General features: G+C 36.9%; 1 protein-coding gene across 2 annotated transcripts; it reads left to right on the top strand.

The window, feature by feature from the left end:
• The first annotated feature begins 1127 nt into the window (after nucleotides 1–1127).
• On the top strand, nucleotides 1128–16804 carry iqub (IQ motif and ubiquitin domain containing). 2 transcript variants are annotated; one of them, XM_051690438.1, is made up of 12 exons: nucleotides 1128–1450; nucleotides 1784–1918; nucleotides 2336–2503; nucleotides 2577–2752; nucleotides 4382–4537; nucleotides 4629–4839; nucleotides 8483–8658; nucleotides 10395–10565; nucleotides 12101–12277; nucleotides 12610–12858; nucleotides 13366–13551; nucleotides 15985–16804. In XM_051690438.1, exons 1-12 carry the CDS (start codon nucleotides 1165–1167, stop codon nucleotides 16150–16152), a joined length of 2259 nt encoding a protein of 752 aa, XP_051546398.1. In that variant the 5' UTR covers nucleotides 1128–1164; the 3' UTR covers nucleotides 16153–16804. The 2 variants fall into 2 exon arrangements, with proteins under 2 accessions (XP_051546398.1, XP_051546399.1); XM_051690439.1 differs by lacking the exon at nucleotides 15985–16804 and adding an exon at nucleotides 12999–13051 and having other exon boundaries at nucleotides 13366–13546.
• The last annotated feature ends 823 nt before the right edge of the window (nucleotides 16805–17627 follow it).

The following is a 17627-nucleotide window of genomic DNA, read 5'->3' as shown; positions in this document are numbered from 1 at the left end:
AGTACTATTTTTCTTTAGAAATGTAATTAAGTAAAAGTACAAGTATTCCGTTTAAATTGCATTTGAGTAAAGTACAAATCCCAAAAAATAATACTTTTTTTCTTTTTTGGGGGATTTTTTTCCCCCTTTTTCACCCAATTTGGAATGCCCAATTCCCAGTGCACTTTTAAGTCCTCATGGTCGTGTAGTGATTTGCCTCAATCCGGGTGGCGGAGGATGAATCCTAGTTGCCTCTGCGTCTGAGACCATCAACTCGCGCATCTTATCACGTGGCTTGTTGTGCGCGTTGCCACGGAGACATAGCGTGTGTGGAGGCTTCACGCCATCCACCGCGGCATCCACACTCAACTCACCACGCGCCCCACCGAGAACGAACAACATTATAGTGACCACGAGGAGGTTACCCCATGTGACTCTACCCTCCCTAGCAACCGGGCCAATTGGCTGGATGGAGTCACTCAACACACCCTGGGATTTGAACTAGCGAACTCCAGGGGTGGTAGCCAGCATCTTTTACCACTGAGCTATCCAGGCCCCCCAAAAATTTTTACTCAATTACTTTACACCCCTGCTAATCTGTAAAATCTAACACAACAGTCTATTGTCTTTGTGCCACAACGTACTGCGCATGCGCTGAAATTTTTGTAAACAATAGGATTGACCTATTGGCTCAAAGTATGTTGATATTACCATCTCATGCCATTAGCTACTGTAGCCTACCATGGTACCACCACAGCACTTTTATGTAAGGGTAATAAACGATATTGTTTCCAATTATTAACATTGATTTATACAATTTGTATAACGACAATTTGTTACAATATTAATATGTTTAAAACTTTAATTTTAGAACATTTTAAGACTGTTAACCATTATGTTCCCAATATTCTTTAAGTCAAAGGTTTTATAAGATCTTTGCGAATCGGTTCGACCGAATCATTAAGAGTCGGCTCGAATGAACAACTCATTCGCGAATCGGATATCACTGTGGTTACCATAGCAGCGGCCAAACACTTGAATAACTCAGTCAAGTAAGTTTGAATAAACACTGCTCGTTTTATTTCACTCGTTTATATAGGTTTTGCCACAAAGTTTGCTGGAAAATAATAACAAAAATATCGTGTTAGTGTTATGGTTTGAGCGTTTTGTTGTGAGAGATTTGCCATGTCAGAGCAGGAGATTGAAAGGGTGAGCCCTGAACCCAGTTGCTTCGCGGTGCAGATCCCGACACAAGATGTGAATCAAACCGAGAGTGAGTTTTGGGAAGATGCTGATGATGCTGAATACAAGCAGGAGATCAAAGTTGAGCTCTGTACATCCACAGACATGACTTTGCAAAAAGAAAACAGCGAAACACTGGAACAGGAAACGCAAGACGACGTAAATCCTCATGGAAGTGAAAGAAACAAGATAATTTCATCCAAAGACGTTGGAAACTCAACAGCAACGGGTGAAATAAAAGTTTGGCTTTACAGCTTCATTTTAGTATTTTCTTATATAATACACCAATTTGTTTATCTCATATGTACTAACACTTACAAATAATCCCACTGTTTTTTTATTTATTTATTTATTTATTTTTACATAAAAAAAATACCATGTTTTTTTAAATAGTACCATGGTAATATGTTTGTGTGTGTGTGTGTGTTTTGTAAACATGCCTGTAAATGTCACAATGTATAAAGTAGTAGCTTAATATTAAGTACAAACCCTTATTAATTCCTCAATGATTTATGCATATTCATTCAAATAGCCTATATGTCTAAGGCATTTGTATTTCCAGTAAAGGTCTTGCTAATGCCAGAGAGGCACATGATAACAGTGGCCTTCACTATTGGCCTTACAATCCTGGATCTGAAAAAGCAATTTGCTTTTGAGCTAAGAGTACCATCAGACATCATACAGATCACTCTAGACGGTAAGACACAAAAGATCATTGAAAGTGTGTGAAATGTGAAATGCAGTGTGAGTCATGGTAAATTCAATTATATCAGAGTATATAAGAAGATTATATAACATATGATGTTTATTATGTGATCATGCAATTCTGAAAGCACATGTACATCACCTAATTAATGTCTGGAAGACATATTTTTTAGGTTGTTTGCTTATCTGCAATTTATCGTGGATGTTAATAAGACATTCAGCAGATGTCTTTGAGATGTTTATGATTTAGATTGTTGGTAAATCTGATCTTTTTAAGATGTTTATCAGATGTTAAATAGAATGCGATGCTTTGCAGATGAAACACTCTTAAACAGACATCTCAGAGATGCACATGTGCTCTCTGGGAAAGGACAAGTAATATTTTCACTGTATATTTTGTTTAATTTAGACAAAAGTGTAGATGACCACCAGACATTACTGGACATTGGTGTACAGCAACATGGGATGGTCCAATTTGAGATGAGCTCGTTAGACCCAGAGAATTACCCCATGAGACCAGTCAAACCCCAACAAGAGTACAACATGCCGGATGTCATCACTGTCAGGGTGCAAACAGGTATGGTCATAATTACAGCTGAGTGAGGACTCGTACTGTATGTAATCTTATTTGACTAGTCGCACTCTTTCAGACACAGACGCATATCAGGATGTGGTGGTGGAGATAGAGAGAGCCACTCGAGGAAAGGCATTTCTTGGAGGACACCGTCATAAGGTCACTAAGGCGGAGTATTATCATGCTGCTGTCCAGACCAGGCCTAAGAAGAGGCCTGACAGGGGAATTGAGACATTCTGCAGGGATACGCAGGTGAAAAGACAAAATTTAATGGAAAGGTCCTGGATACTGGTTGGTCAATACAGTATTCCCCACCATGCTAAAATACACAATAGTAACTGCTGTAACATGAAACACCTGTTCACCTACTTTGTACTGTGTGTCACTGCACAGCACGCATACAGGCCATCTATTAACCCTTTAAGCTTGGATCTGCCGACAGGCACACAGAGAAAAAAGACTACAGTCTTGACCAACACAAATTAAGTATCGTTTTAAAGCTTAGAAGCTCTACTTTACAATGCATGTTTGAATTATGACCAAAACTGAACAAGTGCTTTGAAATTTTCAGACAAATCAGAAGTGTTACATTTTGATAATTTATTAATAATTTTGCACTGCACATATTATTGTAATTGGTAAAAACATCAAACTCATCAAATAGCCATGTGTCATATGTCATTGGAAAGCTCTCAGAGTAGACTACAACAGCATATTTGTTTTACTCACAGACAAAAATATAGCAAGTAATAGCTAAGCGTATGTCTTTGACATACACGTTACATGTAAACATGTGTTGCTTATTTGCCGCGTTTTTGCTTATATCTTCACAAAAATAAACAGAACACAAAATATCACATACCATTACTTAGAGCGATTATCTTTCAAATGAACCCACACACAACAAAATCGCATGCGTAGATCATTAGATCACCCACATAATGTGCTATTTGGATAAAAACACATTTCTTGGATCAGATGACTTCATCAGAAATTTAGTAGTACGTTGTCTGGCATCATGAACATTAAACCAATTGTATTAGGATTCAGATCGCTGCAACAGAGGTGGAAGTCATCCAGATATGCTCAGAGAGGATCATTCACTCTAATTACATGTGGCCACCAGGAGATGGCACCTCTCACACCTTATTGCTTAACTGTTTACACTGTGAATTTGGTGACAGATAGTTGAAAGTTCTGCTGCTGAAATCGGTCTTTACTGAAATTCGAACCCCAGTGGCCGTAGCTGGAAGTATTGTTAAGGTGAAATATCCACAAGGTGGCAACAAAATGTGTTGTTTTTTAAGTCTTAAATGATGTAATACAGTCAACAGGAAAGCATATTTTATTTACTCTTCACCCTAACCCAAACCGTGAACCTAACCATGAAAATGCAACCTCCGAAACGCACTCTTCCATTGTTTACATGAAGGCAATTACTTTCTGGTTTCCATTGAACTAGAACCTGTGTCTCTGAGATTGCTTGCACAATGTGGTATCAGTAGCACCACAGGAAAGGTAAACACTTTTGAATTGAAGCAAAAATGTCTGATGGGGGATGGCGCTTGTCAGTAATTTGGCAGAATAGGTTCGATTTCATGTACGTGAACATTTGGAAGCAATATGTCAATATGCTGCTTGACCATGTTGAAATATACCTGTGTAAAACCTTAAACCAACATAACCTTTAGATCTTACATTTGTTTTTAGTTGCCATTTGGACTGCGTTCCCAGCTCTTTAAATTTGGCCTTTGACCTCTTTTGACTCCCGTTATGCTAATAATTCATTATAAACACAGCTACAAAGTTGTTTGACTCTTATGAAGTGTATATTTAAATTCTGTAGTGGGGAATTCATGTCTTTCTTTGACTTGTAAACAGACTGTGCAGTTGAAGAACCAGGCTCAGCAGTGCTCCAAGAACGCCTCTACTCAGATGACCAAAATCGGCTGTTATGTGTCCAATATGGAGGACAAGCTCATTACTCCAGGAACATACATCACTGCAGAAGAGTACCACAGCAAGAGACTAAGAGCTGTATGTGGGTGGGGTGTTTCTATGCTCATCATGTCAGTTGATACTGTGTTTGCTTTTATGACAAATTATTATGTGTATATGTTTTTTTCAGGTCATTACACTACAGACATATGTGCGGCGCTGGCTAGCCAAGCGTTTCACAGACAGCTTGAGACAGGCTAAAGAGCTGCGTCTGGCCTGGCTAGAGAATGAAAAGAGAAGGAAGAAAGAGAAGAAAGAGCAGCAGATCAGAGATGAGTATCACCGCAGGATGAATCCAGAGAAAAAGGGAGACTTTGATCTGCTTTATAATGCCTTGAAAAGTGAGCAAGAATGTGTGTGGGTTTACTACAGTTTTGTCCACAGAAGTTTGCTTTCACCCAAAAATGAAAATTCGCTCATCATTTACTCACCCTCATGCCGTCACAGATGTGTATGACATTCTTTCTTCTGCTGAACACAAATGAAGATTTTTTTTTATAAATATCTCAGCTCTGTAGGTCCATACATGCAAGTGGATGGTGATCAGAACTTTGTAGCTCCAAAAATCACATAAAAGAAATATAGAAGTAATCCATAAGACTCCAGTGGTTAAATCTATATCTTCAGAAACTATATGATTGGTGTGGGTGAGAAACATATACACATTTAACCCTAAATCCCCACTTTCACTTTTACATCTGAAAGTCATATGTGGTGCCCATTTAGTTTCACTTTCACATCTGAAAGTCTGAAATCCTTTATGTAATTTTTGGAGCTACAAAGGTCTGATCACCATTCACTTGCATTGTATGGACCTACAGTGCTGAGATATTTTTCTAAAAAACTGTTCCATTTGGGACAATACTTCACTTTGAAATTCCATGCACTACATGGCTGAGTGCATAGTACATTTTGTAAGTGCATAGTGTATAGTGTGTTGTTTGGGACACAGCTGTTCATATCTGGAATGGCATGAGAGTAAATGTTAAGAGAATTTTCATTTTTGGGTGAACTATCCCTTTAATATGACCAAACCTCCTTTTGAGGATATACAGAAAAACGATTTATATATAAAGTGTTTGGTAGATTACTTCTGAAGTGTATCAGTAATTAAATTGTAATCAGTAATGTAATATTTTAGATTATAGTTTAGGTAATCTGATTACTTTGGATTACTTTTGATTACTTATTTTATGTTTTGATGAAAATCTTATTTTAAGTGTATCAAGTACCAATTTACACTCCCTTCATTAAAACATAAGTAAACATGAAGTCAAACAACAATTTTTATTTGTAAGTCCCTGAGTCCCCCCCCATTCGCCCCAATTTAAATAATAAAACACATATACATTTTAATCCACACACTTAATTTGAATCAATTAGAAGTACTATAACTGTAATCTGATTACACACATTTACTCTAATTACAAGTACTTGCTTTTAGTGACCTGATTACACATGCATAGAGATTACATTGATTCTGATTACATATTCCAAATTACATGTAATCCATTACTTCCCAACACTGCATTTACAGTATACAATAAAATCTCTCTCTATATACACTGGCGGCCAAAAGTTTGGAATAATGTACAGATTTTGCTCTTATGGAAAGAAATTGGAACTTGTATTCACCAGAGTGGCATTCAGCTGATCACAATTTATAGTCAGGACATTAATAACATTAAAATTACTATTACAATTTTGAACTTCAAAGAGTTCTCATCAAAAAATCCTCCACATGCTGCAATGACAGCTTTGCAGATTCTTGGTATTCTAGCTGTCAGTTTGTCCAGATACTCAGGTGACATTTCACCCCACACTTCCTGTAGCACTTGCCATAGATGTGGCTGTCTTGTCAGGCACTTCTCACGCACCTTACAGTCTAGCTGATCCCACATGAGCGCAATGGGGTTAAGATCCATAACACTCTTTTCAAGTTATCTGTTGTCCAATGTCTGTGTTTCTTTGTCCACTCTAACCTTTTCTTTTTGTTTTTCTGTTTCAAAAGTGGCTTTTTCTTTGCAGTTCTTCCCATAAGGTCTGCACCCCTGAGTCTTCTCTTTACTGTTGTACATGAAACTGGTGTTGAGCAGGTAGAATTCAATGAAGCTGTCAGCTGAGGACATGTGAGGTGACTATTTCTCAAAACAGAGACTCAGTTGTACTTATCCTCTTGTTTAGTTGTATATCTGGCCTCCCACAGAATAGGGTCAGTCAGTAATTGTAATACTTATTATAATATATTTATAATTAGCTTTAAATAAGAACAGTGATATGTGATTAATTGACATGTCTCACAATAAATGAGAGACTGCAAGGAATGTTTATTCTTTAAAAAAATCATTTGTCACAATGCAGGACCATTTATATAAATTGAACTAGTAAAAGTACAAAGGTTTTAAAAAAATGTAATCCTTAGATACTGTATACAATTTCCCTTATACATTTGTATAAATTTCAACCTAAAGTCCCGACACTTTAATAAAAAATGTCAGTGCATACACTGGAGGCCAAATGTTTAGAATAATGTACAGATTATGCTGTTTCGGAAGGAAATTGGTACTTTAATTCACCAAAGTGACATTCAACTGATCACAAAGTATAGTCAGGATATTACTGATGAAAAAACAGCACCATCACTATTCTATAAAAGTCATTTTTGATCAAATCTAGACAGGCCCCATTTCCAGCAGCCATCACTCCAACACCTTATCCTTGAGTAATCATGCTAAATTGCTAATTTGGTACTAGAAAATCACTTGCCATTATATCAAACACTGCTGAAAGCTATTTGGTTTATTAAATGAAGCTTAATATTGTCTTTGTGTTTGTTTTTGAGTTGCCACAGTATGCATTAGACTGGCATGTCTTAAGGTCAATATTAGGTCAAAAATGGCAGAAAAGAAACAGCTTTCTCTAGAAACTCTTCAGTCAATCATTGTTTTGAAGAATGAAGTCTATACAATGCTTGAAATTGCCAAAAAACTAAAGATTTCATACAAAGGTGTACACTAGTCTTTAAAGACAAAGGACAATTGGCTCTAACAAGGACAGAAAGAGATGTGGAAGGCCAGATGTACAACCAAATAAGAGGATCAGTACATCAGAGTCTCTAGTTTGAGAAACAGACGCCTCACATGTCCTCAGCTGACAGCTTCATTGAATTCTACCCACTCAACACCAGTTTCATGTACAACAGTAAAGAGAAGACTCGGGGTTGCAGGCCTTTTGAAAAAGCCACTTTTGAAACAGAAAAACAAAAAGAACAGGTTAGAGTGGGAAAAGAAACACAGACAATGGACGAGAGTGTTACTGATCTTAACCCCATTGAGCTTTTGTGGGATCAGCTAGACTGTAAGGTGCGTGAGAAGTGCCCGACAAGACAGCCACATCTATGGCAAGTTCTACAGGAAGTGTAGGGTGAAATGTCACCTGAGTATCTGGACAAACTGACAGCTAGAATGCCAAGGATCTGCAAAGCTGTCATTGCTGCATGTGGAGGATTTTTTGATGAGGACTCAAATTCAAATTCAAATTGTAATAGTAATTTTAGCGTTATTAATGACCTGACTTTACATTGTGATCAGCTGAATGCCACTTTGGTGAATAAAAGTACCAATTTCTTTCCATAAGAGCAAAATCTGTACATTATTCCAATCTTTTGGCCACCAGTGTATATTATGCATCAACTACCCATGTCTTTCTTCATTTAGACAAGCAAATGTGTTTATGTTTGAACTGAGCCAACCAATTTTTTTTGTTTGTGTGTTACGGAGCATCTGTTGGAGAAAACATGACTGACTGTAAGCATGTAATCATGTGAATGCGTGTCTGCCTGGGAAAGTTCCATTGGGACAAAGTTTATTCATGTTGAATGTAATGGTATATTTATTGAGATAGAGATATGTGTTGCAACGTGTGCAGTGATTTGTATATAAGTCAGTGCAATGGTCCTTCTCTATTTCTCTCGGCTTGTGTCAGAATGGAGGATCGAGGAGGTGGAATGCATTAATGGAACCTTCTCTGGTGCGGAGAGGAAGGCAGCGTTGTGCGCTCTACTGGAGCAAGAGACCCATTTCATCTCCTCCATAGAACGCCACAGGATAGCTGTAGGCGAGAGAAACCAGGATAAGGCTATCCAAGCCTTCCTCAACAAGGTGTCAATGTATTAGTTACAGTAATGTTCAAGATTCAATACAAGTAAAGCTCTATCAATAGCATCTTTGGCATGCTTTGGATTACCACTCTACTCGTCCCTCAATCTAAAAAATACACAAAAATTGTTTTTACAGTAATGTATGTTCAATGGAAGTCTATGGGGCAAGGCATTTCCAGAGGGTTTAAAGGAATATTCCAGGTTCAAAACAAGTTACGCTCAATCGACAGCATTTGTGACAATGTTGATTACCACTAAAAAATAATTTTGACTCGTCTCTCCTTTTCTTTAAAAAAAGCAAAAATCAAGTTTACAGTGAGGCACCTACAATGGAAGTGAATGGGGCTCATTTTTTGGAGGGTTTAAACGCAGAAATGTGAAGCTTATAATTTTATAAAAGCACTTAAAATAATTCTTCTGTTAAAACTCATGTATTATTTGAGCTGTAAAGTTGTTTAAATCATCATTTTTACAGTCATTTTAGGGTTTGTTGACTACATCATCATGCCAACGATGTTGTAAAATTGGCTATAACTTTAAACAGAACAGGTTAGCAAGTGATTTTATCACACTAAAATCATGTTAACACATATTGTTTATATCTTGTGGCTATACTTTGAATCAGTGAGTATTTTAGCATTTACTGATTGGCCCCATTCACTTCCATTGTAAGTGCCTCACTGGAACCCAGATTTATGCTTTTTTTAAAGAAAAGAAGGGACGAGTAAAAATAAATTTTTGTGGTAACCAATATCATGCAACAAATGCTGTCGATTGACTTGAACTTGTATTGAACCCGGAATATTTCTTTAATAACAGAAATATGCAGCTCATATTATTGGTAAACAACTATTCATTTTACCATTAATTCTTCCATACAAAAAATTTGTGTTATTTAGGCTGTAAAGTTGTTTGATTTGTTTAGCGGTGGTACTACAGTTTTTGGCGGATTCGCTTTTGGTTATTTGTTACTGTCATAATTCCTGTGGGTGGAGTTTGCTTCATGTAAACAATGGTTTGTGAATAATTATGTCACATCCCTTTCTGGTATCCTTGTGCATGTCATGTGAAAGTTACCAGGCTATAAGTTTTAAATGGTCATTACATGAGTTGAAAGATTGGAAATAAAAAGATTTTATCAAACTAATCTCATAAACATATCAAATGCGTAGTCGTGTTGCAGTTCTTTCAAAACAGTGTGTATTTTAAGATTCATCCTGGTGCAATGCCTTGCCTCACAGACTTCCATTGTAAGTTCTGTATACGAAATTAGTGTAAATGATTTGTGTTTGTTTTCACAAACTGAGAGAGAAATCTAAATTATTTTCTGTGTTAATGGGAACATGTCACAGCTGCTGTTGATGGTGTTTAACTTGTATTGAACTGGGAACAATCCTTTGAAGATCTGGGTTAGTAATCTGTTGCCAATTGTGGGGATTCTCTATCACCATTGTGCACTTGAGCAAGGCACTTAACCTCATGTTGCTCCCATAAGAACGTAATAAAATGCACTGTGCGTCACTTTTGGTGTATCTGATAAATGACTAATAACTAACTGATAACAAGCTAGATCAAAATTCTGCACCAACACCCTACAAACATTTATTATTTCATTTGTGTTCCTTTAGACTAATCCAGTCATTCATAATGTAGTATGAAATATACCTTTTAAATGCAAGAAACAGAGAAATCTGCAAAGACTTTGACTCTCGATCATTCATTATATTTGACCTTCAGTCTGCAGAGCCTAAGAGATGGCGTGCATTTGATGGTAAGGTGACGGAGATGGACACACAGTTCACCATCCGAGCCAAGGAACTGCGGGATCTGTACAGCAGCATCACTCAGGCTCAATTCACAAGGGATGAACGCTTGGATGTACTGCTCACTCTCAAGCACACTGTAAAGGTCAGTTTCAGAACTGTAACCCAAACTATGGAGCTACTGTTGAAAATGAAAGGGGTCATAAAATGCTCTTTTTTTAAATATTATTATTATCTTCCCTGAAGTCCACTGAAAATGTTAGTGAAAAATAATTTGTACCAAAAAAATATATATAAACTGTTCACTAACTGTAAGCACAACAGCTCCATTAACTATCAAACAGTAATGACATTTGAAATATTCTTGAATGAAACTGTTTACTTACAGTTTTGCGATCGGGTTCAATAACAGTTCAATAACAGTTCCTCTGCAAAGCTTGAATCGTATTATGACTGATTCACAAGCAATCCATGCTGATATGAGCTGGGGAAAAAAAAACATAAAATCCACGCTGAAATACGTTAAAGACACATCCCCATGATGCACATACATATTCCAAAGTACATGAACTAGACACGCATCCGGTGCTTTGAAGTGCACATCACCGGAAGTGCATCAAAACTGTAAAAGATGTCCATCTAGTGCATGTTTATACACCAACAATTAAATTAATTAGTGCAGATGGGTGCGAAAACGCGTTGAGGACGCATTTGTGCTCAAAACAGCAAGAGGCAGCAGCTGAATGACAAAGAATGGCTTCTCCTCTTCAGAGTTGTAACTTGACAAGCGTGATACATGACAGCGATCAAAGACATCTGTGTAGTGCATGTTTATGTACAAAAATAATTCGCAATTGTCCAGATGATTCCCCATTGGTGTTAAGGAATAGTTAGGCCAAACTAGGCCTGTTTGTCCTGCTCTCTCTCTCTCTATCTGAGTACGAATGGAGTGCCAGTGGGCAGGGCCAATGGTGCGATGACATAAAGTAGGCATTGATGTTTTTCGCTGTAGAGGCGTTCATGAATTAATGAGTTCTGAAATTTACAGTATGTTTTTATAGTAGAAAGACCTCTTATATGTTAAAATATGGAATATGGAAGGAAAATTTGATTCCTCATGACATGACCCCTTTAAAGTCTCTATTAAAAGATGTAATTACATATCATTTATTCACTCTCAGGTTGTTCCAATCCCATTTGACTTAATTTCTTCTGTGAAGCATAAAAGATGTTAAGCAGGATATTAGGGACCAACAGCCTCAGTAAACATTTACTTCCTTTGCATCTTTTTTTATACAATGATAGTGAATGGCGACTAAGAAATTCATATGGGTTTGGAACAATATGAGGGGTAAGTAAATGATGATAGAATTACAATTTTGGATGAACTATCCCTTTTAAGTTGCTTTGTGTAATTTTGCGGCACTAGTGGCACCAAACGGAATTGCAAAAAAAATGTTTGGTTGAGCCAATGTTGTTATGTCAGCTCGCACAAAACAAAACAAAAAGTTACACTTTCAGGGAAAATCATCCTACAAATGTTAATTGTCTCATTAAGCTGGTATAGGAGTAAGTATTTTAATAATGCACAAATTACACAATTAAGCTTTAAATTAGTCTAAAACCTATAAGTGACATATATTTGTGAATTCAATGACATGCATTTGTATTTGTGAACAGGAACACAAGTGCAAGCTGACTCAGGACATAGTGGACTTGATTGACAGGGAGGCGGACCTGCTGATGAGGGGTGTGAAAAAGAGTAACCTGGAAGGATTGAGGAAGAGAATATCAACTCTCTTCCTCCAGTACATCAAAATGCCTGCGTTCAACCCACAGGTGTCCAAACTACTGCGGGTAAGTGGCTAAAGTCCATTTTGTAATTCAAAGTCATGTGATCTCAACATAGTGGCCCTTTTGAGGTGACCTGCTCCCTGTAAAATAAAACAGCTTTTATTAGGCCACTGATATGATTGGATCTCATGATTTTAAAGATATTTTTCAAAAGTACTATTCATTTCTTTATGGGTACAGCTTTTTTAATGAGGAAAGAACTGCTGAGTGCACTTTTGAAAATCTCCCATCCATAACATAAATGACCAGAAACTTGAACATTATTCTTTTGCTGCCTTCCAAGCACTAGTGTTTCCTACAGGGAATGCAAATCTAGTTTTCTCTGTTCTCCACAGGTGCCTCAAGATCCTGCCGATTTTAGAAAGAACATCTGTTTGTGTCGTGGCTGTAACAAGTATCAGTCATCCACTGAATTTGCCCTGATGGCTAACGCGTCTTTGGTCAGCCTGTGTCGGCGCTGTACAGAGTTAGACAATGAGGCCCGGCGTAGAGAAGACTTCACTCTCTATAAGAACATCCTCAAACGTCTGCGTGAAACTGAGGCGGAGTGCAGCCCAAATGCCAAAATTACCTTCCTGCTGCAGGTAGTTTATGCATACAGTTGTGCTCATAAGTTTACATTTTTCGCATAAGTTTAAATACCCCATGCAGAATCTTAGGGGTATTTAGCATTTTAAAAACAATAGGAGCGATCATTAAAATTGTATTGTGTTTTTTTATTTAGTATGGAAACCAAAGAATTTGCAGTGCCTGGATGCTTTTAGTCAAAAACAGCAGGTAGCTTTACTTCCCAGGGCAAACCAGGGATTTTGCTATATTTATTTTTAAGAAAAAATAAACATCTTGCAAAATTCTGAGAGACATTTTAGGGAAACAGATGAGGGTGCTCAAATATGTGTGTAATAGACTGGAGTAGCCACTTTATCCATAGTCATATTCAACTTATATTTACTGTACAGTCAGCCCATTTTAATCACACCAATCGCCACAGTCGTTGTGGAGGACTGAGACCAATTAACAGGATTATAAAAAGTTTAATGGAAGTTAGAACACCTACAGAAGTTTACCTGTTTATCTTATGAATTCACAAGGAGCAAGACCTGCGGTATCTGGTGGATGTGCTGTGGGGAGCTCAGTCTGCTCTGAGCGGCTGGAACGACCTGCACGATTTGCTGCTGGTACGCTGGGAGAAGTATTTGGACTGGAGTCCCTGGAACTGCATCCTCCTAACGAAGGACGAAGCGGCCGCACACCTCAGAGTGGAAAACATCGAGAAGGTACTCCGACCACAACCTCTGGAGTCTTCTAAAATTTATTTTCTGCACACTGCAAAAATAATCACTATTTTTAAAATGGTTCCAAACTCCACCTTTAACCATTGGTTGTACAAACATATGGTCCTGCCCCAAACTCACACCATTGGTTGAGCCTGTTTTGCTGTGTTAGTTGGACGGGCTGCTTATACAAAATGAGGAATGTTTTGATAGCGCCAAAGAGTGACAGTGTTACACTTAAATATGTTGGAAAAGACCATATTTTAAGCGGCTTGACAATGCATTGAAGATATAGTAAATCAATAATAAATAGGTGCTGTTTTATTTTAAAATAAAGCCTTTATCTATAATGATTTACCAGCTAGGCTATTTAAATGGTTAAACAGTTAATTCATTAAGCGATTATGGGCCTCCCAGTTGGGGCTTTAAGTTCAAGATGACAATGCTCCATGGACCGATTGAGACTACAGAAATAATAGCCTACATTACGCCTAAAACGACTTCATAGCCAAATACTATTTTTCATGATTTTTATTTAGTGATATGTTGTTTTTAGTAAATAGTAAGAGACATGTGGGTGATTTGGCGCAGTGCAGCTCTTGATTGTTACCACGATGAAACCGTGAAGCAAGCACTGTCTTGACTGCACAAACGCTTCCACTTAAGGGGAAGGCAATAATTACACATACAGTTCCGTGGAAAAATATTAAAAATATTAATAACTACATTCTTGACCAACACAAAATAGGTATCATTTAAAAGCTTAGAAGCTGTACTTTCCAATGCATGTAGGCTTTATGACCGAAACTGAACAAGTGCTGTGCAGACAAATCAGAAGTGTTCCGTTTTGATAATTTATTAACAAATTTGCACTGTACATATTATTGCAATCAGTAAAAACATCAAACTCATCAAACAGCCATGTGTCATTTGTTGTTGGAAAGCTCTCAAAAATTAGAATACAACCAGCATATTTGTTTTACTCACAGACAAAAATATAGCGAGTAATAGCTAAGTATATGTCTTTGACAGTTATGTTGGTGTTGCTTTTATGCCTCGTTTTCGCATATAACTTAACGAAAAATAAACGGAACATAAAATATAAATTGATTATCTTTCAAATAAGCCCACATACAAAGTAATTGGATGCACAGATCATTAGATAATCTACACGAAGCACAATGTTACATATGGCCACCAGGAGATGGCACCAAGTATATGACAAAGACTCGATGCAGACTCATTGAGTCAAACAGCACTCATTCTTTAAAATCTCTTTACTAAAATCATGTCTGCATGCTGCTATGCAAACCTTTAGTCATTGTTGTGTTTGCATGTGTAATTAGATCTTATGTACAACTATTATGTTTTATTTGTTTGAAGAGGCTTTTGGACACATGGAGACGTTTTTGGATCCAGAGATATATAATGTCAGATCAGAAAAATAAGAAATATATATATATTTTAGCAGTTTCTTAGGCTGAGAGTCCCAGAATGTATCATAATCTATATCATTGAACATTTTGAAAAGTTTTCTTTACAGTGATACCAAACACTTGACCCTCCTTGTTTTTTTGTCGAGTTATAAGCCTTTAATTTTGGGTATTCCACCGAAACAGGAAATCTTTAAAAACACCCTCAGAACTTAAAGGGTTAAAAGCAACATCCATTATAATACATTTAGGATTTTATTTATCAGCAACCAGCAGATGGCAGAGTGAAAATGGACATTTTAGCATGTGGTCTGAGCACAATAGTGTAATATACTGTAATAAAGCTTGAGTCAATAAATTAAAAAAAAGATGAAAGAATAACTTGCATAATCTCACATTGTTACACTTTATTATCATATAAAACCTTATCCTTAAAACTTGGCAATGACTACAGTGTTTCAATTAAAATACCATTTATGTGTATTCTTTTATGTGTATCTTTAACTATACATTGCCATATGAACAACCAACCAGTAATTAATAGTAACCAATCAGTAATTAAACCATTCAGTAATTAAAATAATTCAAGTAATCACTTGCAATTCAGAGTCTGTCAAGATCCACTCCAACTGAATCAGTGAGCGACGGAGTCATCAAACTAATTCAAACTCTCATGAGTTCCAGACTGAAATGCAAGTGTTTTTGACAGATTCATTAAAAAGAACTGGCTCATTTGTTGAGTCATTTGTGGTTGAATCTGACTACACTGGTCCCACTGTATGTGTTTGTTTTTATTTTCGTGTAACCAGTGAGGACAACACAACTGAAATCACTGATTTTTCTCTGTTTATTATCTTTGTATTATAACAGATTTGAAACTCCATTTCAAATTATTTAATTTTTTGCACATCTATGGTTCTTTGAATGCCATGCATAAATGTAAAACATTTGTCTATGCCGCTAACTGAAAGAGATCTAATTTTCTCACTGTTTTCCCTTGCAGGCATACGATGTAGTAGTTATTCATAATGTCAAACAGAAACATGCACTGGCTAGGAAGTACTTCTCCCAGATACCTGCGATGGCCGAATGTCTGCGTGATGCTGAGATTCAGCCCGCTGCCCTTGGCAACCTGCTGGTCTCCAAGCCCATCACCAAGACGACCGAGTAGAATTGCTTAGAGGCTACGCACAATCCTGCAGGTTCTCAGGGACTTCTGCAGTATCACTGTTTCCTTAGGATTTGTGTATGACTTTGTGTTGCTTTAAGTGTATGATAATCATTCAAGGGATAGTTCACCAAAAATTGTCATCTGTCATCATTTACTCACCCTGATGTTGTTTGAAACCTTTATAACTTCTTTCTTCCATGTTTTGCTAAATGTTACCCTCTGTCACCATTCACTTTCATTGCATGGAATGAAAGTTAATGGTGACTAATGCTGTCAGACCCTAAAATTCTGTTTATCTAATCTGGGTTCCAGAGAAGAAAGAAAGTCATACGAGTTTGGAATGAGTAAATGATGACACAATTTTCATTTTTGGATGAACTATCCCTTTAAGATCAATTAATGAATTTGAATATCTTATATGTCACTTACAACCAGAGTTTGCAAGCCATTTTGTCTCTACTGCACTGTGCAAATTGGACTGATAATTAAAATCTTCTGCTGCCCTCTTACTTTGCTTTCTATTCATTAGGATCATTCATTAATATTAATGAGTTATCAGTAGCCTGTAATGAGGATTTCCATTTCGATTTTTCTTTCTCGTTCTGTTTTTGTTTTGCTGTCAACCTCATTGGTATTTTGTATAAAGCTAATTGTGAATAAGAACAGCACACTAAAATCCTGTGAAAAATGCAGCATGTTTCTGAGTGTTGTAAGTCTTGTACAGTACGTGAGTACAAGGAAACTGTATAAAAAAAGCAATACTCAAAGTAAGATTAGACAGACAGAATCCATGATTAAGTACTTAACTCCATAATGCCACACAAGAATGTCTTGAAATGCAATTTCCTGCAGCACTTATGCTGCCTAAAAAGCCCAAGTTCGAGAGGTACTAATTAGGCCCTTGCAAATGATATATAGCCCTAGTTCTAATCAGAAGGAGAACTATGTAATATATGCAATTAGAGGAAAAGGTCAAGAATCTCCTCCTGTGTTTACTTTTGAACAGATGTGATCGAGACCACAAGCACCACAGGACTAATGGCTCAAAAGAAAGACTGTAGACACCTGATAGAGTGAAGAAAGAGGTTCGAGTTTTATATCTTCCGTTTTTTTTTTTTTATTAGACTTAGACTTAGAGTCTAATGAATGAGTTTTATTAGAGATGCTGCTTATCACATATACAGTATGTTCTTTGGCACATGCCCTATCATTCTCTGTGATCCTATAAAGAAACATGTCATCATGATTGTTACAAAAGTGTTGAGATCGCAAAGTGTGGTGACTTAGTGAGCAAAGCCAAACTACAAAACTAGACAGAATGGGATCACAAAAATGCAACAAATAGGAGGTAAAATGTGAAAAACTAGTTTAACAAGCACATTGGAACATAAATTTTGAATGAGATTGGCTCAGTGATGCATTTGTTTGGTGTGTTGGTTGGTTGTAATGTTGTAGACGCAATTTGTGAGACTCAC

The sequence above is a fragment of the Myxocyprinus asiaticus genome, chromosome 46, assembly GCF_019703515.2.
Source record: "Myxocyprinus asiaticus isolate MX2 ecotype Aquarium Trade chromosome 46, UBuf_Myxa_2, whole genome shotgun sequence".
Lineage (NCBI taxonomy): Eukaryota > Metazoa > Chordata > Actinopteri > Cypriniformes > Catostomidae > Myxocyprinus > Myxocyprinus asiaticus.
Note: the sequence above shows the minus strand (reverse complement) of the source record. Positions and strands in the feature narration are given on the sequence as shown.